Source organism: Phaseolus vulgaris, chromosome 5, assembly GCF_000499845.2.
Source record: "Phaseolus vulgaris cultivar G19833 chromosome 5, P. vulgaris v2.0, whole genome shotgun sequence".
Classification (NCBI taxonomy): domain Eukaryota; kingdom Viridiplantae; phylum Streptophyta; class Magnoliopsida; order Fabales; family Fabaceae; genus Phaseolus; species Phaseolus vulgaris.
The window spans coordinates 39,886,802-39,901,674 of NC_023755.2; the positions used below are offsets into that span (position 1 = coordinate 39,886,802).

The following is a 14,873-nucleotide window of genomic DNA, read 5'->3' on the forward strand; positions in this document are numbered from 1 at the left end:
ACTCATCCGTTTGACCTGAAATCTGTCACGCTTTGTCCCAAATTCAGTGGAGATTCTTACGCATAATTTCAGGAAAAAACCATTTCGGGAGAATTTTTCAGAAATTTTGTGCAGACCAAGGCTATCTCTACCAAAACTTGTCAAATTTCGCCATACTTTCTGCAATTTTTTTCCGGGTCCATATTGCGCTGAAAAAATTCACGCAAGTACGTTCGTATGTTGTTTGCACCCAGGTAAGGAGGCACATCCATAAACAAATCACAGAAAGAAGATACGGGAAAGAAAAGCCAGGACGTTTTTTTTTCGGAAAACCGGTTTTGTTCAATCTCGGTTTGGGACATACTGCGCCTTACTCCTTAGGTGTTTTGGTATGAAATTTTTACCAGACATTCGTCATTATGTCTATTGAGTTTCAGATGAGACTTGAGACCCAGACTCGTCCCACAAGATTCGCAATAAATTTTTTATTCATCACTGCCCGGGCTGAAAGGAAGGTTCGTTCGTGTGTTAAACTGTTTGATTTTTTTCCTGGGTGAATACTCATCCGTTTGACCTGAAATCTGTCGCGTTTTGTCCCAAATTCAGTGGAGATTCTTACGTGGAATTTCAGGAAAAAACCATTTCAGGAGAATTTTTCAGAAATTTTGTGCAGACCAAGGCCATCCTCAAGCAAAACTTATGAAATTTCCACCTACTTTCTGCAATTTTTTTCCGGGTCCATATAGCGCTGAAAAAATTCACGCAAGTACGTTCGTATGTTGTTTGCACCCAGGTAAGGAGGCAAGTCCATAAAAAAATCACAGAAAGAAGATACGGGGAAGAAAAGCCAGGACGTTTTGTTTTTGGAAAACCGGTTTTGTTCACTCTTGGTCTGGGACTTATTGCGCCTTACTCCTTGGGTGTTTTGGTCTGAAATTTTTACCAGACATTCGTCATTGTGTCTATTGAGTTTTGGCTAAGATTTGAGGCCCAGACTCGTCCCACAAGACTCGCAATAAATTTTTTATTTATCACTGCACGGGCTGAAAGGAAGGTTCGTTCGTGTGTGAAACTGTTTGATTTTTTTCTGGGTGAATACTCATCCGTTTGACCTGAAATCTGTCGCGTTTTTTCCCAAATTAATGGGAGATACTTACGCGTAATTTCAGGAAAAAACCATTTCGGGAGAATTTTTCAGAAATTTTGTGCAGACCAAGGCTATCTCTACTAAAACTTGTCAAATTTCGCCTAACTTTCTGCAATTTTTATCCGAGTCCGTATTGCGCTGAAAAAATTCACGCAAGTACGTTCCTATGTTGTTTGCACCCAGGTAAGGAGGAACTTCCATAAACAAATCACAGAAAGAAGACACGGGGAAGAAAAGCCAGGACGTTTTGTTTTCGGAAAACCGGTTTTGGTCACTCTCGGTCTGGGTCTTACTGTGCCTTACTCCTTAGGTATTTTGGTCTTAAATTTTTACCACACATTCGTCATTGTGTCTATTGAGTCTTGACTGAGAATTGAGCCCCAGACTCGTCCCACAAGATTCGCAATAAATTTTTTATTCATCACTGCCCGGGCAGAAAGGAAGGTTCGTTCGTGTGTGAAACTGTTTGATTTTTTTCCTGTGTGAATACTTATCTGTTTGACCTGAAACCTGTCGCGTTTTGTCCCCAGGTAAGGAGGCACGTCCATAAACAAATCATAGAAAGAAGATACGGGGAAGAAAAGCCAGGACGTTTTGTTTTCGGAAAACCGATTTTGTTCACTCTCGGTCTTGGACTTACTGCCCCTTACTCCTTGGGTATTTTGGTTTGAAATTTTTACCAGACATTCGTCATTTTGTCTATTGAGTTTTGGCTGATATTTGAGCCCGAGACTCGTCCCAAAAGATTCGCAATAAATTTTTTATTCATCACTGCCCGGGCTAAAAGGAAGGTTCGTTCGTGTGTCAAACTGTTTGATTTTTTTCCTGGGTGAATACTCATCCGTTTGACATGAAATCTGTCGCGTTTTGTCCCAAATTCAGTGGAGATTCTTACGCGGAATTTCAGGAAAAAACCATTTTGGGAGAATTTTTCAAAAATTTTGTGCAGACTAAGGCTATCCTCTAGCAAAACTTGTGAAATTTCGCACTACTTTCTGCAATTTTTTTTTGGGTCCGTATTGCACTGAAAAAATTCACACAAGTACTTTCTTATGTTGTTTTCACCCAGGTAAGGAGGCACGTCCATAAAAAAATCACAGAAAGAAGATACGTGGAAGAAAAGCCGGGACGTTTTGTTTTAGGAAAACCGGTTTTGGTCACTCTCGGTCTGAATCTTACTGCGCGTTACTCCTTGGGTATTTTGGTCTGAAATTTTTACCAGACATTCGCCATTGTCTCTATTGAGTCTTGGCTGAGATTTGAGCCCCAGACTCGCCCCACAAGATTCGCAATAAATTTTTTATTCATCACTGCCCGGGCTGAAAGGAACGTTCGTTCGTGTGTGAAACTGTTTGATTTTTTTCCTGGGTGAATACTTATCCGTTTTACCTGAAATTAGTCGCGTTTTGTCCCAAATTCAGTGGAGATTCTTACGCGAAATTTCGGAAAAAACCATTTCGGGATAATTTTTCAGAAATTTTGTGTAGACCAAGGCTACCCTCTAGCAAAACTTGTGAAATTTCGCCCTACTTTCTGAAAATTTTTTTCGGTCCGTATTGTGCTGAAAAAATTCACACAAGTACTTTCATATGTTGTTTGCACCCAGGTAAGGAGGCACGTCCATAAACAAATCACTGAAAGAAGATACAGGGAAGAAAAGCCAGGACGTTTTGTTTTCGGAAAATCGATTTTGGTCACTCTCGGTTTGGGACTTACTGCGCATTACTCCTTGGGTATTTTGGTCTGAAATTTTTACCAGACATTCGTCATTGTTTCTATTGTGTTTTGGCTGAGATTTGAGCCCGAGACTCGTCCCACAAGATTAGTAATAAATTTTTTATTCATCACTGCGCAGGCAGAAAGGAAGGGGTTCGTTCGTGTGTGAAACTGTTTGATTTTTTTTCCTGGGTGAATACTTATCCGTTTGACCTTAAAACTGTTGCGTTTTGTCCCAAATTCATGGGAGATTCTTACGCGAAATTTCGGAAAAAACCATTTCGGGAGAATTTTTCAGAAATTTTGTGTAGACCAAGGCTACCCTCTAGCAAAACTTGTGAAATTTCGCCCTACTTTCTGAAAATTTTTTTCGGGTCCGTATTGTGCTGAAAAAATTCACACAAGTACTTTCATATGTTGTTTGCACCCAGGTAAGGAGGCACGTCCATAAACAAATCACTGAAAGAAGATACAAGGAAGAAAAGCCAGGACGTTTTGTTTTCGGAAAATCGATTTTGGTCACTCTCGGTCTGGGACTTACTGCGCATTACTCCTTGGGTATTTTGGTTTGAAATTTTTACCAGACATTCGTCATTGTTTCTATTGTGTTTTGGCTGAGATTTGAGCCCGAGACTCGTCCCACAAGATTAGTAATAAATTTTTTATTCATCACTGCGCAGGTAGAAAGGAAGGGGTTCGTTCGTGTGTGAAACTGTTTGATTTTTTTTCCTGGGTGAATACTTATCCATTTGACCTGAAATCTATCGCGTTTTGTCTCATGTTAAGTGAAGATTCTTATGCGGAATTTCAAAAAAAAATCATTTACGAAGAATTTTTCCAAAATTTTGTGCAGACCAAGACTATAAATTAGATATAGATTAGAGATTTGAGATTACAAATTTGATTTTATGAGGTTGAATCATAGTTAAAATTGACTTCTTAGGTATTATTTATTACCAAAAGTAAAGAAAATAAGACTTGGTGGAAGGTGGCGGCGATGGAACAGTGATAGTGGTTCAAAAATTGAGATGGAAATGGCAAGTTTGTTGGGTGGTGGTGGTGGGTCCATTCTGTTACCAGCACAGCCAACGCCAAGCACTCCAAATCCGATCCTACCGAACAGAGTAGACGCTGACCTCAGAATGAGAGAAGGAACCCAGATGAGATGATGAAGAAGAGAACGCCATTGTTGGTGTGAAATGCAAAAGAAAAAATGAGTGGGAAGAGTTGGTTGAGTGGCATGCAAGACCACCTTAAATTGGCTAGAGAATACGCGGCGGAAGGAGTCTACTACACCTCCGTCATCTTCTTCGACGGCGCCGTTGCCCAAATCAGTAACCACCTCAACTCCGTCGACGACCCTTTGGTGAGAGCCAAATGGATGAACGTTAAGAAAGCGGTGTGCGATGAAACCCAAGTGGTGAAACAACTAGACGCGGAGAGAAGGGCGTTTAAGGAAACTCGATCACGATCACCGTCTGAGGAGTATCCCATTCCCAGTACCTCTCCTTGCGACCCCGACGTCTGGAGCCCGCCAAGTGGAGAGCCCAGGCCCACTGCTCGAAAGGACGGGGCTTGGTGTCGAGGCTCTACCAGGCCCGCCACTCGTGCCGTAAAGCCCAGCAGGGTTAGCTCTGGGCCCCGACCACCGACGAATGGAAAAAACGGCGGTGGTGGTGCTTCTGGAAAGGGGACCAGGACAGGTGGTTGTTCACGTTCAGTTGTAAGTAAGTTGTTTGTCTTGTGAATAACAATGATATATTGAGTGAATAATATTTACAACTTCTTTCATATAAGAAAATGATATATTGATAACTTGCATTACTCAATGTATCATTATTGTAAAATAAAGTAATTTTGGAATTACACACTGTGGTATGTGGTGATATATTGAGAATCATTCATAAGATTATAACTAAAAGAAAAACAACTTTTTTATTGGAATAGAACAATTTTAAAATTGCGGATGCATTTTAATTTACAATTTTGAAAGTAACATTTTTCTATATTGTATCACATCATAATTGTAAAGTGGTGCAAAGTAATATTTTTCTTGTTGTTGATGGATAGTAGAATGGAGATGGGAAGAAGTCAAAGAAGTATGAGTATGAAGGTCCTGATCCTGAGATGGCGGAAATGTTGGAAAGGGATGTGTTAGAAAGGTGTCCTGGTGTGAGATGGGATGATGTTGCAGGGCTCACTCAAGCAAAAAGCCTTCTAGAAGAAGCCCTTCTTCTTCCCTTGTGGATGCCTCAATATTTCCAGGTTAGGTAGCAGATACATGAAGGTGATGAAAACTTTTGCTTTAGTGGGTCTAAGCAGAGGATGAGGAGTTCAATTGAACACTGTTTTGTGTTGTTGCAGGGAATAAGGAGACCATGGAAAGGTGTTCTCATGTTTGGGCCTCCAGGAACTGGGAAAACGCTTCTTGCTAAAGCAGTTGCTACTGAATGTGGCACCACTTTCTTCAACGTTTCTTCTGCAACTTTGGCTTCTAAATGGCGTGGAGAGAGCGAGCGCATGGTTCGATGCTTGTTTGATCTTGCAAGAGCACATGCACCCAGTGCCATTTTCATTGATGAGATTGATTCTCTATGCAATGCTAGGGGGTAAGTAAGTAAGTCAATACTCTTATTAAGAATGCTAGGGGGTAAGTAAGTAAATAGTCTGAGTGAACTTTAAGTCTAATTCAACCTCATAAAACCGGTTTATAAGTTGAGATTTGCATGAAATGTTCTTATCTCTAGTCGAGATCTCTAACATCTCTTCTTCATGGTCCCTTCACCTCACCCTTTAAAAGGTTGAACTCTGATTGAGTTGAGTTGTTTTAATCAGGGCTTCTGGGGAGCACGAATCATCCAGAAGGGTGAAGTCCGAACTTCTAGTTCAGGTTGATGGTGTGAACAATAGTTCCACAAATGAAGATGGAACCGTAAGATAGTAATGGTTTTGGCAGCTACTAACTTTCCATGGGACATAGATGAGGCCCTGAGGTCTATATTTGCTTTTCTGCATCATTTTCTTTCTTCAAATGATCATCAGTTCTACATACTTTTACTGTGCCACTCAGTTGATACCATTTGGTGCTGATGCAAAGCAGGAGAAGGCTGGAAAAACGTATATACATTCCTCTTCCAAATTTGGAGACTCGTAAAGAGCTGATCCGTATCAATCTGAGGACTGTAGAGGCATATTACATTACTCTCATGCTATGTTGTTTATTATCTTTTCTTGCAAACCCTTTCACTGATTTAGTTATGGAATGAAACATGAATACATGGATTGTGTTATTCTGAGTAGAAGCAGCAAAAACAAAATGAAGTGTTGTGTGGCATCATGCAGGTGTCCCCTGATGTGAACATAGATGAAGTGGCCAAAGGGACAGAAGGGTACAGTGGAGATGACTTGACAAATGTGTGCCGTGATGCTTCTCTGAATGGTATGAGACGCAAAATAGCAGGAAAGACGCGTGATGAGATCAAGAAGATGTCCAAAGATGAGATTTCCAAGGACCCTGTTGCAATGTGTGATTTTAAAGAAGCTTTGAAGAAAGTCCAACCAAGTGTTTCTCAGGCTGACATTGAACGCCATCAAAAGTGGTTTGCTGAATTTGGATCAGCCTAAACACCCTTTCTAGTTACCTTCCTGCATTCTCTTGACAAATCGGTTCCGACCTCAAATCAGTTAAGACAATATTATCAGGTCAATATCTGTATCTGAGGTATTGCATGTTTAGGAACTCGAAATTCTGTTATAATTTTGTCTTTAAAAAGTGCTTCCGAGTTTAAAGGTGAAAAAGTATATATAAACTGTTTTTAATCTCGTCTTTTAAGTGATGTAGGACTATATTGAACGTATTGAAATAACAGTTAAAATTGTGTGATGCACAAATATACTTGAAAGCACCAGGATCAGTCCTTGAAATTGATCTAGATTAGGATTGCAAGCATCAAAGCAATATCTATTCATTGTCTTAACTCCTTTTTCCAACAACAATCACCTGTTAATACCAGAGTTCCTTTCACAATCTCTTCTGAGAGTAGTGGAATATTTACAAATTTCACAGCTTTCATCCACCAGGCTTATCAAACTTGAATTTTCACATTCCAATGCACTAAATAAAGAAAAAAAAACAAGAGCCATGGATCTAGAAACACTTGGGTTATCTTCAGTTGAATGGTAACTTAAACATACTGTTAGTCACTACAGAAATCATGTCCATTGGAATATAGGTACAAACTACCTATATCAGATAAGAATTATGGTTTTAGTTTCACCTCATAGCAGCATAAGCAAACACTTGTTAAAAAGGCACTAATTACTGTGTTTCTACAAACAGTCTAATTAAGTGCTTATCAATAAGTTGCTTTTATAATTGAAAGGAAAATAGGATTAAACTATATTTGTATAAGTTGTTTTCATAAACAATCTAGGATAACTTGTTGAAATAAATTGAAAATATAACTTATGGGCACATTGGTATATTCTTTTCATAGTCTCTCAAATATTTATACAAAGGACCCATTTGAAGTTATGGTTTCATGCTTCAAAAATGTAATTTATAGTTCAAAAATTTATTTCAAGACATGTCTAAAAATATTATCTATAGGAGAGGTAAATAAAGTATAAGAAAGGTTTTGTAAATGCATGAGGATAGAATGATAGATAGAAGAAGTGCAACAATAACACGTCCTTGAAATTTGATTAGTGAGTGAAATTATATCTCTTGTGAATGTTGATCTAACTTTTCATGAAAGTACAGTGAGAAGCATCACAATTGTCTAACGCAGAAACGTATGTAGATGAAGTAGATGTTCATGTCATACCTGTCACGAGGAGACAAATTGTAACCACATTTCATTGATAACATGTGCAACAACACCCTGAGAAGATATCAAAGGTTGTGGAATGGTTTTATATTGGCGCAACACACACTCAAACATGATAAACTGTCTAATAAATAAATAAACTCGAAAGGCCTACTCGAGCAGTGGTCACCATATCCAAGTGATCACATCATGTGTGAGTTCATCCAACAACACTCGCACAACAACAGTAGAGATATGATGTGAAGCGAGGTAACGCGCTGCTTATGGGTGTACTTCATCATAGTTAGGGTACTCATATATTCATGTATGTGTAATTCGAACAAAACAATTATACATAAATGTTAAAAAAATATATTTAACATTTGTAGAATCTGGAAACATTTTTAGAATTTATAAATAACTTTCAGATTTTATAATCCGGAATGTGTTTATAAAATAAAAAAATGATAGAGGTTCAAATCAATGAAAAACCAGTCAAATACCAATGAAAAACCAACATTTTCTACCACAAAACCAACCCAAATCTCCAATACATGATAACTAGACCACAAATGACCTCTAAAATGCTACCAAACAATGTAAAGAACCATTGCAAAGCTTGAACAAACTCAAATAGGATTCTTGGGTGTTGTGGGGGTGAAAACTGGAAAGAAAGTGAAGTGTGTAGGAATTATGATTATTTATTTTACTTAAGAAAAAAAATATCTTTTCACATAACATATGAGTGAAAGAAGAAGGTAAAGAGGTGCAGAAAGAAAAAACTACATTAGAGTTGTCCTGGGTTTTCTTTTGTTATTTTTTTTTGTCATTAATTGTCATGCTCTTTCATATATAAGTGATTCACTTAAGTGCAATAGTGCTAGTGGAACCCTTACTCAAAAAGCTCCAAAAGTTCATGTTTTTTAATACATTTTTTAGACAAAACGTTGCCTAATTAGTCCCCTTTTCTCCTACCAAAAATAGGTATTTTTTCACAAAATTATTTAAATCTATAACTTTTCATAAAATTACAAAAATAGATGAATTGTATTTAAAAAAAAAATTATAATAAAAACCGTATTTACAAACACAGTTTTTTTTTTTTTTTAAATTGAACGAATTCATCATTCAAAACCACAATTTTAATTTTATTTTTTTTATAATATTGAAGTGGCATGCCAAAGTATAACCTCGATTTTATTATTAAAACTAAACATATATTTCTTTGTACATTATAATAACAATAAAATTAATAATGATACTAATACTTATGATAATATTATTTATAGTAAGACTATGATAATAATCTGTACTGTTATTACTGTAATAAGAAAAGTATAAAAGTGTTAATTTTTAACATTATTATAATAATTTTAATATAATATTAATAATAACAGTAATGATAATAATAAATCAGATTTTCCACCACGATTTATCTTTTTATTTATTTAAAAAATATTAAAGTAATTTTAAATAAATTACAACACTTTGATAAGAAAACAAATTAATTTACCTGCACCAGTTTTTAAATGATTACTTAACCTATTTAACCCTAATCCTAACTTTACAAATAGGACAATAGTTGCTGAACTTATAAGAAGACAAAAGTTTGGCCAGCAAATTATTAGTTTAAAAATAAACAAAATTATTAAAATGATATATTAATAGTTTAAAGAATAATAGAATGCAAAGGATTTTTTTAGAAAAAAAAAACTCACCTTTAATTTAACTTAAATACCTAATCATTGATCTGAAATGAAAACTGGACCGAATCAATCATTTGACCGAAAAATGGTTCATGATTTAACTTTTGAACAAAATAAATCATTCATTTGACTTTAAAAAAAAGGTAAAATAACACAAAAATTATTAGTTCATAAGGATCAATAAAACTGTTTGATGTAACCCCATTTATTTATTTTTAAATAATAAAAAATAACATTTTATTTTTTAATTAAAAAATCATTTTTATCATCAGTGGACGTGGGTTGAGACTTAAAGCTGAACACTATAGTATAATTGACTAGACATGTATGGATAATTGAATTTTAATAACGTATTTTTTTATCAGCAAAGATATTTTTTGAAAGAACGTATAAAATAAAAAATTTAATATTTATAGTTATTAGTATTATAGTTTATGAACTTAGAATACTATTTTAAGGAGTATTTATTTATTATTTTATTAATACGAATTCAATTTTGAAACTACTTTTTTAAGGATAAAACTTAGATTAGATACACTATAACTAAACTAGTATTATCTTATCCGCCGAATTTGAATGTTTCAAAGACACGATAGTTTTATAGGAATGAAAAATATGAGTTTGAACGTATTAATGTATGTTAATATTAGTTAAATTGTAAAAAAATTAAGTAATATTAACGTTACACTACTAAAAAAAATTATCAAATAAAAATTAACTTTAAAAATAAAAAATAATTAGTTACTATAGTGATTAAATTAAAGATTATTTTAGAAACTAAAAAAAAATTGGTTTCTAAATTAGTTTATATTATTGTTAAATAGTTTCTAAATTGATATCTAATTAAAGGTTTTTCTATCAAATTTAGAATCTAAATAATTTTTATTTAAAAACTTGGTAGTTAATTAGATATCAATTTAGAAACTATTTAACAATAATAGAAATTAATTGAGAAATCAAAAATCTTTTTAATTTCTAAAATGGTCTCTAATTTAGTTAATATAACAATTAATTATTTTTTATATCTAGAATTTGTTTCTATTTGATGATTTTCTTGTAATGTTAATTGCGATACGTGTTTTAATTAGATCCAACGGTAAAAGGCTTCTTCATATATTATAAATAGATACAACAATCAAGACAAATGTACATCATTATTATAACATTAATTGCACTGAATATCGAATACTTATTTAATTGTTGTCGAATAACCTTTTATAGGTATAGTCCCAATCCAAATACTAAAAAAGAAGAGAAAGGAAGGAGAACACAACTAAAAGAAAAAGATCAATTATTCAACGAGTAGTAATTACTCTCAAAGTGTCTCTTACAAGAACATCTTTCATTATAAATGAATTTTTATTTGGTTAATGAATATTATTTTTGATCATATTGGTAAAGAAGAAGAAGAAAAGAGTAGTATTCAATAAGGTTTTTGAATTGGTAAAGTTTGATTTAAAAAGCAAGAGATGAGAGTAGCCATAGGAGAGGGTCCAGTTTGAAGGAAACACGTGCAATAATTATCGTGAGTCTTGTCTCCACCATAGTTTGTTGTGTTCTTGAGAAGGCTCTAGCATTGCTCTATTGTGTTGTGAATGAGTGAGAAATCAGAATCAAAAGCCTACAATTATGTAACCCTTTGCTTCTCCATTAGTGTACCTTGATGCAAAGTGTTTTCATATGAAAGATGCCTTTCTCTCTCACCTTATCTCTTTCTTCTCTTTTTCTAAAAACAACAACATTGCAACAAAATTATCATCACATAATGCTTAAGATTTACACTACACTTCAGACACATAAGTATTCATCTCTGTTTATTGGTCTCATGATTATTCTTTAATAAAATGCTGAGCATATTTTATTTGTAATAAAATTAACTAAAATACTATATCTTTTTCTCAATGCATTTTTTAATTTTGTGCTGTCAAATATATTCTTTGAGATAGTTTTGTTAGGATATTATCTGTTTTGAAGTTTTTGAACTCCGTCACAGTTTTGTTCTAAAAAACGTTTTAACAGGTTGAGAGAGTAAATAGTATATAAATTGTTGTTGACTTTGACTCTTAAACGATGTTGAACTATATTAGTGGTACTAAAACCTTTTTAATTGAGAAAAAGGTGGATGTAGGGATCCATGCGTATACAAAACTTTTTTTCTTTTTTTTATTATTTTCAATAGTGAAAATTTGACATTTTTGTCATATTTATTTTATTTTCATGTTCTTTCTTCCTAAGAATGGTTTTGTAAAGTATATTAACCAAGTTGTCAAGTACACTGAGTATATTGAGTTTAATGTTTAAGTGTTATACTAACAAAATTGCATTGTTATTTAAATAAAATAATCATTGATATAACTTTCTTACCAACTATTTAAAAAAAAATAATCTTAATGAACCCATTATATATGATTGAAAAGTATTAATTATTACAAATTTATAATTTTATATGATAATAATAATAATTTATAATTTGTATTTGTCATTATCAAATCAATCAAATAAGTGAAAATAATGTTTGACCTAGATTCAAGTCATTTATATCATAATTATTATATGTATTAAGAAGTGAACTTATTAAGAGAAGCGAAATTTGTCAACTCGTTCAACATATGACCTGGTCGTTTAACAAATTTTTGTTAGGATATATCTTAAATGACTCTGATAACACGTTAAAAAACAGGCTTTAAGTCTAACTCAACCTTATAAAATTGATTTTTTAAGTAAGATTTGTATACACTTATATACTACCAAATTTTTTATTTTTTTTTATGTGGAATCTCCAATACCGTGTTCGCCTCGTGATTAATTAGTTTGAGTAAATATTTGAAGAGAAATTTAAAGAAAAAACAAAACTTTATGTGATAGAGTTTTTTTTTTTTCTTTTAAATGGAAAAGAGTGTGATTGTTAAGATGATAGCATAGGCATATAAACCCTAATAAGCATATAGTTTTGTAGATAGCTGCATAGGCTTACAAATGCACGAGGAAGATGCCACCCAGTTATGTTGAAACATGACGAATCTTTCTTTTATGGTGCTACTTTCTTCATCAAAATCATTTGCTGCAAGTAGAAACCTAAACAAAGTGGAATATCTCCAAACATAAACATCCTAGTACTCCAGATACTTTTTTCTATTCGTCCTTCTTTTGTTTTTAAAGTATACTCTAACATGTGTTATACCAGGATACAAGTATATGAAACTTCTACAAACTAAACACAAATGAATTTTATTTTTCACACAAATTTATAAGAAATAATAAGAAAGAAGGACAAAACCCTTTTTTTATCGGTAAAATAAAAATAAAAATATATGAATCACTTTAGTGATAGTCTAACCCTTAAACTATTTAAGGAGATTCTTGATCATAAACAAAAAAGTCACCGGATCAAGACACCAATCAAACAAGAAAAAACAAGTAGAGACAAATTTAGTTGTAGTTCAAGACCAAACCTTTACTTAAACAAAAAAAATAAATTCGGAATGATGAATCACTTCACCTCTAAAGATATGTCTATTCTTATGCTTCCAAATTTCATCAATAACTACCATCCAAACATTTTCATTTATAAGCAAACATCAAAACATTCATGCATGTAAGTTTTTTCCTATTCCTTAAAATTAGGAGCATGGGGTTTGATTTCCTTGTATAACGTGTCCTATTTCTTCCTAGATCTTAGGTATTTCCTAGTTTTTCTTTTCATGGGAAAAAGACAAGGGAAAGAAAGAAAGAAAACAAAAGAAAAAAACTTTCATACAAGAAGAATAAAGAAGTAACCATACGAAACCAAACTCCATTCGATTGGTTAAATCAAAATTAATTTGGGCAATCCTACATCTTAATTAGTTATTATAAAATATACAAAAACAGGTACATTCTTTGACATTATGGATAAGGCATTGTGATTAAATTGTTTTTCCAAATCTCTTAAAAGTCATTAAAACATGTTTAAGGTATATATAATAATGCATGTTTGAGATGAATTTGGATTGTGTAATCCATTGGCACCACACCATAGCATAACACACTTTGTTTTTAGATATTGGAAAGACGTTCAACCAATGTTGCAAAAGCCACCCTTTTCTTTAAATTACAAGAATCTCTAATCAAAAGTCAAGACAGTATCTTACAAAAAGAAAAAAAAAAGTGAACTATGTCGCGTGGTTTAAACTAATTCCTTGTGTATTCTCATAAATATATAAAGCCATCATTTTAAATAAATAATTAAATATGGTTTTTCGTACTTTTATATTAAATTAATTTTTATCGTTAGTCCAAACTTTAGATATCCAATAGTAAGAAAATTATTGGAATTAATTTTTATAAAAATAAATTATGTCTTGAGGATTGATTTGATGGTTGGTAGAGTCCGATTAATGTGTGTAGGTCGAGTATTGAGCAGGTTAACTTTGATCACTTTCTATATAAGGATTGAGATACCCTGAAGTGTATGTATAAAGATTAAGACACCTCTGAAGTGTCTCATTTTTATTTTATTTAGTTTTGCTGATAAAAAAATAAAATAAAAAAATTACTGCAAACCAATTTCAATGTAAACTAGGATGTTAAAATATTAATGTTAATCCATCGCTGATTTTGATGTTATAATAATATAATACCGTCTAAACTATAAATTTATTATTTACATTGCAAAAAATATTCGACTTATTTCAATAGTATTCTTATTACAAATAATTAAAAAATCTAAAATTTGTACTAGGGACAAAAATCAATTTCGTTATAAGTCGGAAGAAAAATATATTTAATCCTTAAATAAATTAAAATTGTTTATCAGCCTGCAAATTAAGCTTCTCGTATTCTTTAAAGTAAGAAAGTACCAATCCATGTGAGATGTGGTTTTTTTCAAAAACTTATTTTACATATTTAATTCATATTTTGTTTTAAAATCGTATTGACTATTAAGCCATGTTTACGAACGCGTAAGTACATCAATTTACGTACAATTATTTTAGTTTAAAGATGTAGATTAAGTTTTATACTATATTCTTTACATTTCTACTTTTTTATGGTTTATATTTTAAATATTAATAAAGTTTAGTTAAATTATAATTTTTTATAATTTTGCTTCAAGAGATAAGGTGACTATTACTTTTATTTTCTTATTTTCACTTATTTGGTCGACCATCAAATTAAAATGAGAAAAAAAGAGTAGATCAATATGTTGGAGATAAAAAAAAAATAACTATTATATTATCTTATTGACAGTATTAGACCACACAATACTTAAACAAATAAAAAACAATTACACAACTACTTTTACTTATTTAATTTGATAAATACATAAATTTATATTTTGTTAGCAGATTTGTTTTCTCATTAACGATAAGAATAGTAGTTTTTATAGCCAACTATAATACTTATTGATTGATCATATATATATTTTTATATGTTCTTTTTAGATTAAAGATTTTCACGTTTAGTTTAGTTTTAGTAGATTTCTTAAAAACTTATCTTCTAATATTTCAATTAATTTAATAAAATTAATATATAGTATTT

At 32.4% G+C, this 14,873-nt stretch overlaps 1 protein-coding gene across 1 annotated transcript; it reads left to right on the forward strand.

Moving 5' to 3' along the window:
• The first annotated feature begins 3,904 nt into the window (after nt 1-3,904).
• LOC137835988 (katanin p60 ATPase-containing subunit A1) lies at nt 3,905-6,733 on the forward strand. The gene is given in 7 exon segments (XM_068644777.1): nt 3,905-4,565; nt 4,916-5,107; nt 5,207-5,451; nt 5,678-5,769; nt 5,772-5,835; nt 5,943-6,030; nt 6,185-6,733. Coding segments are annotated over 7 exon segments (1,473 nt in total). The 5' UTR covers nt 3,905-4,055; the 3' UTR covers nt 6,467-6,733.
• The last annotated feature ends 8,140 nt before the right edge of the window (nt 6,734-14,873 follow it).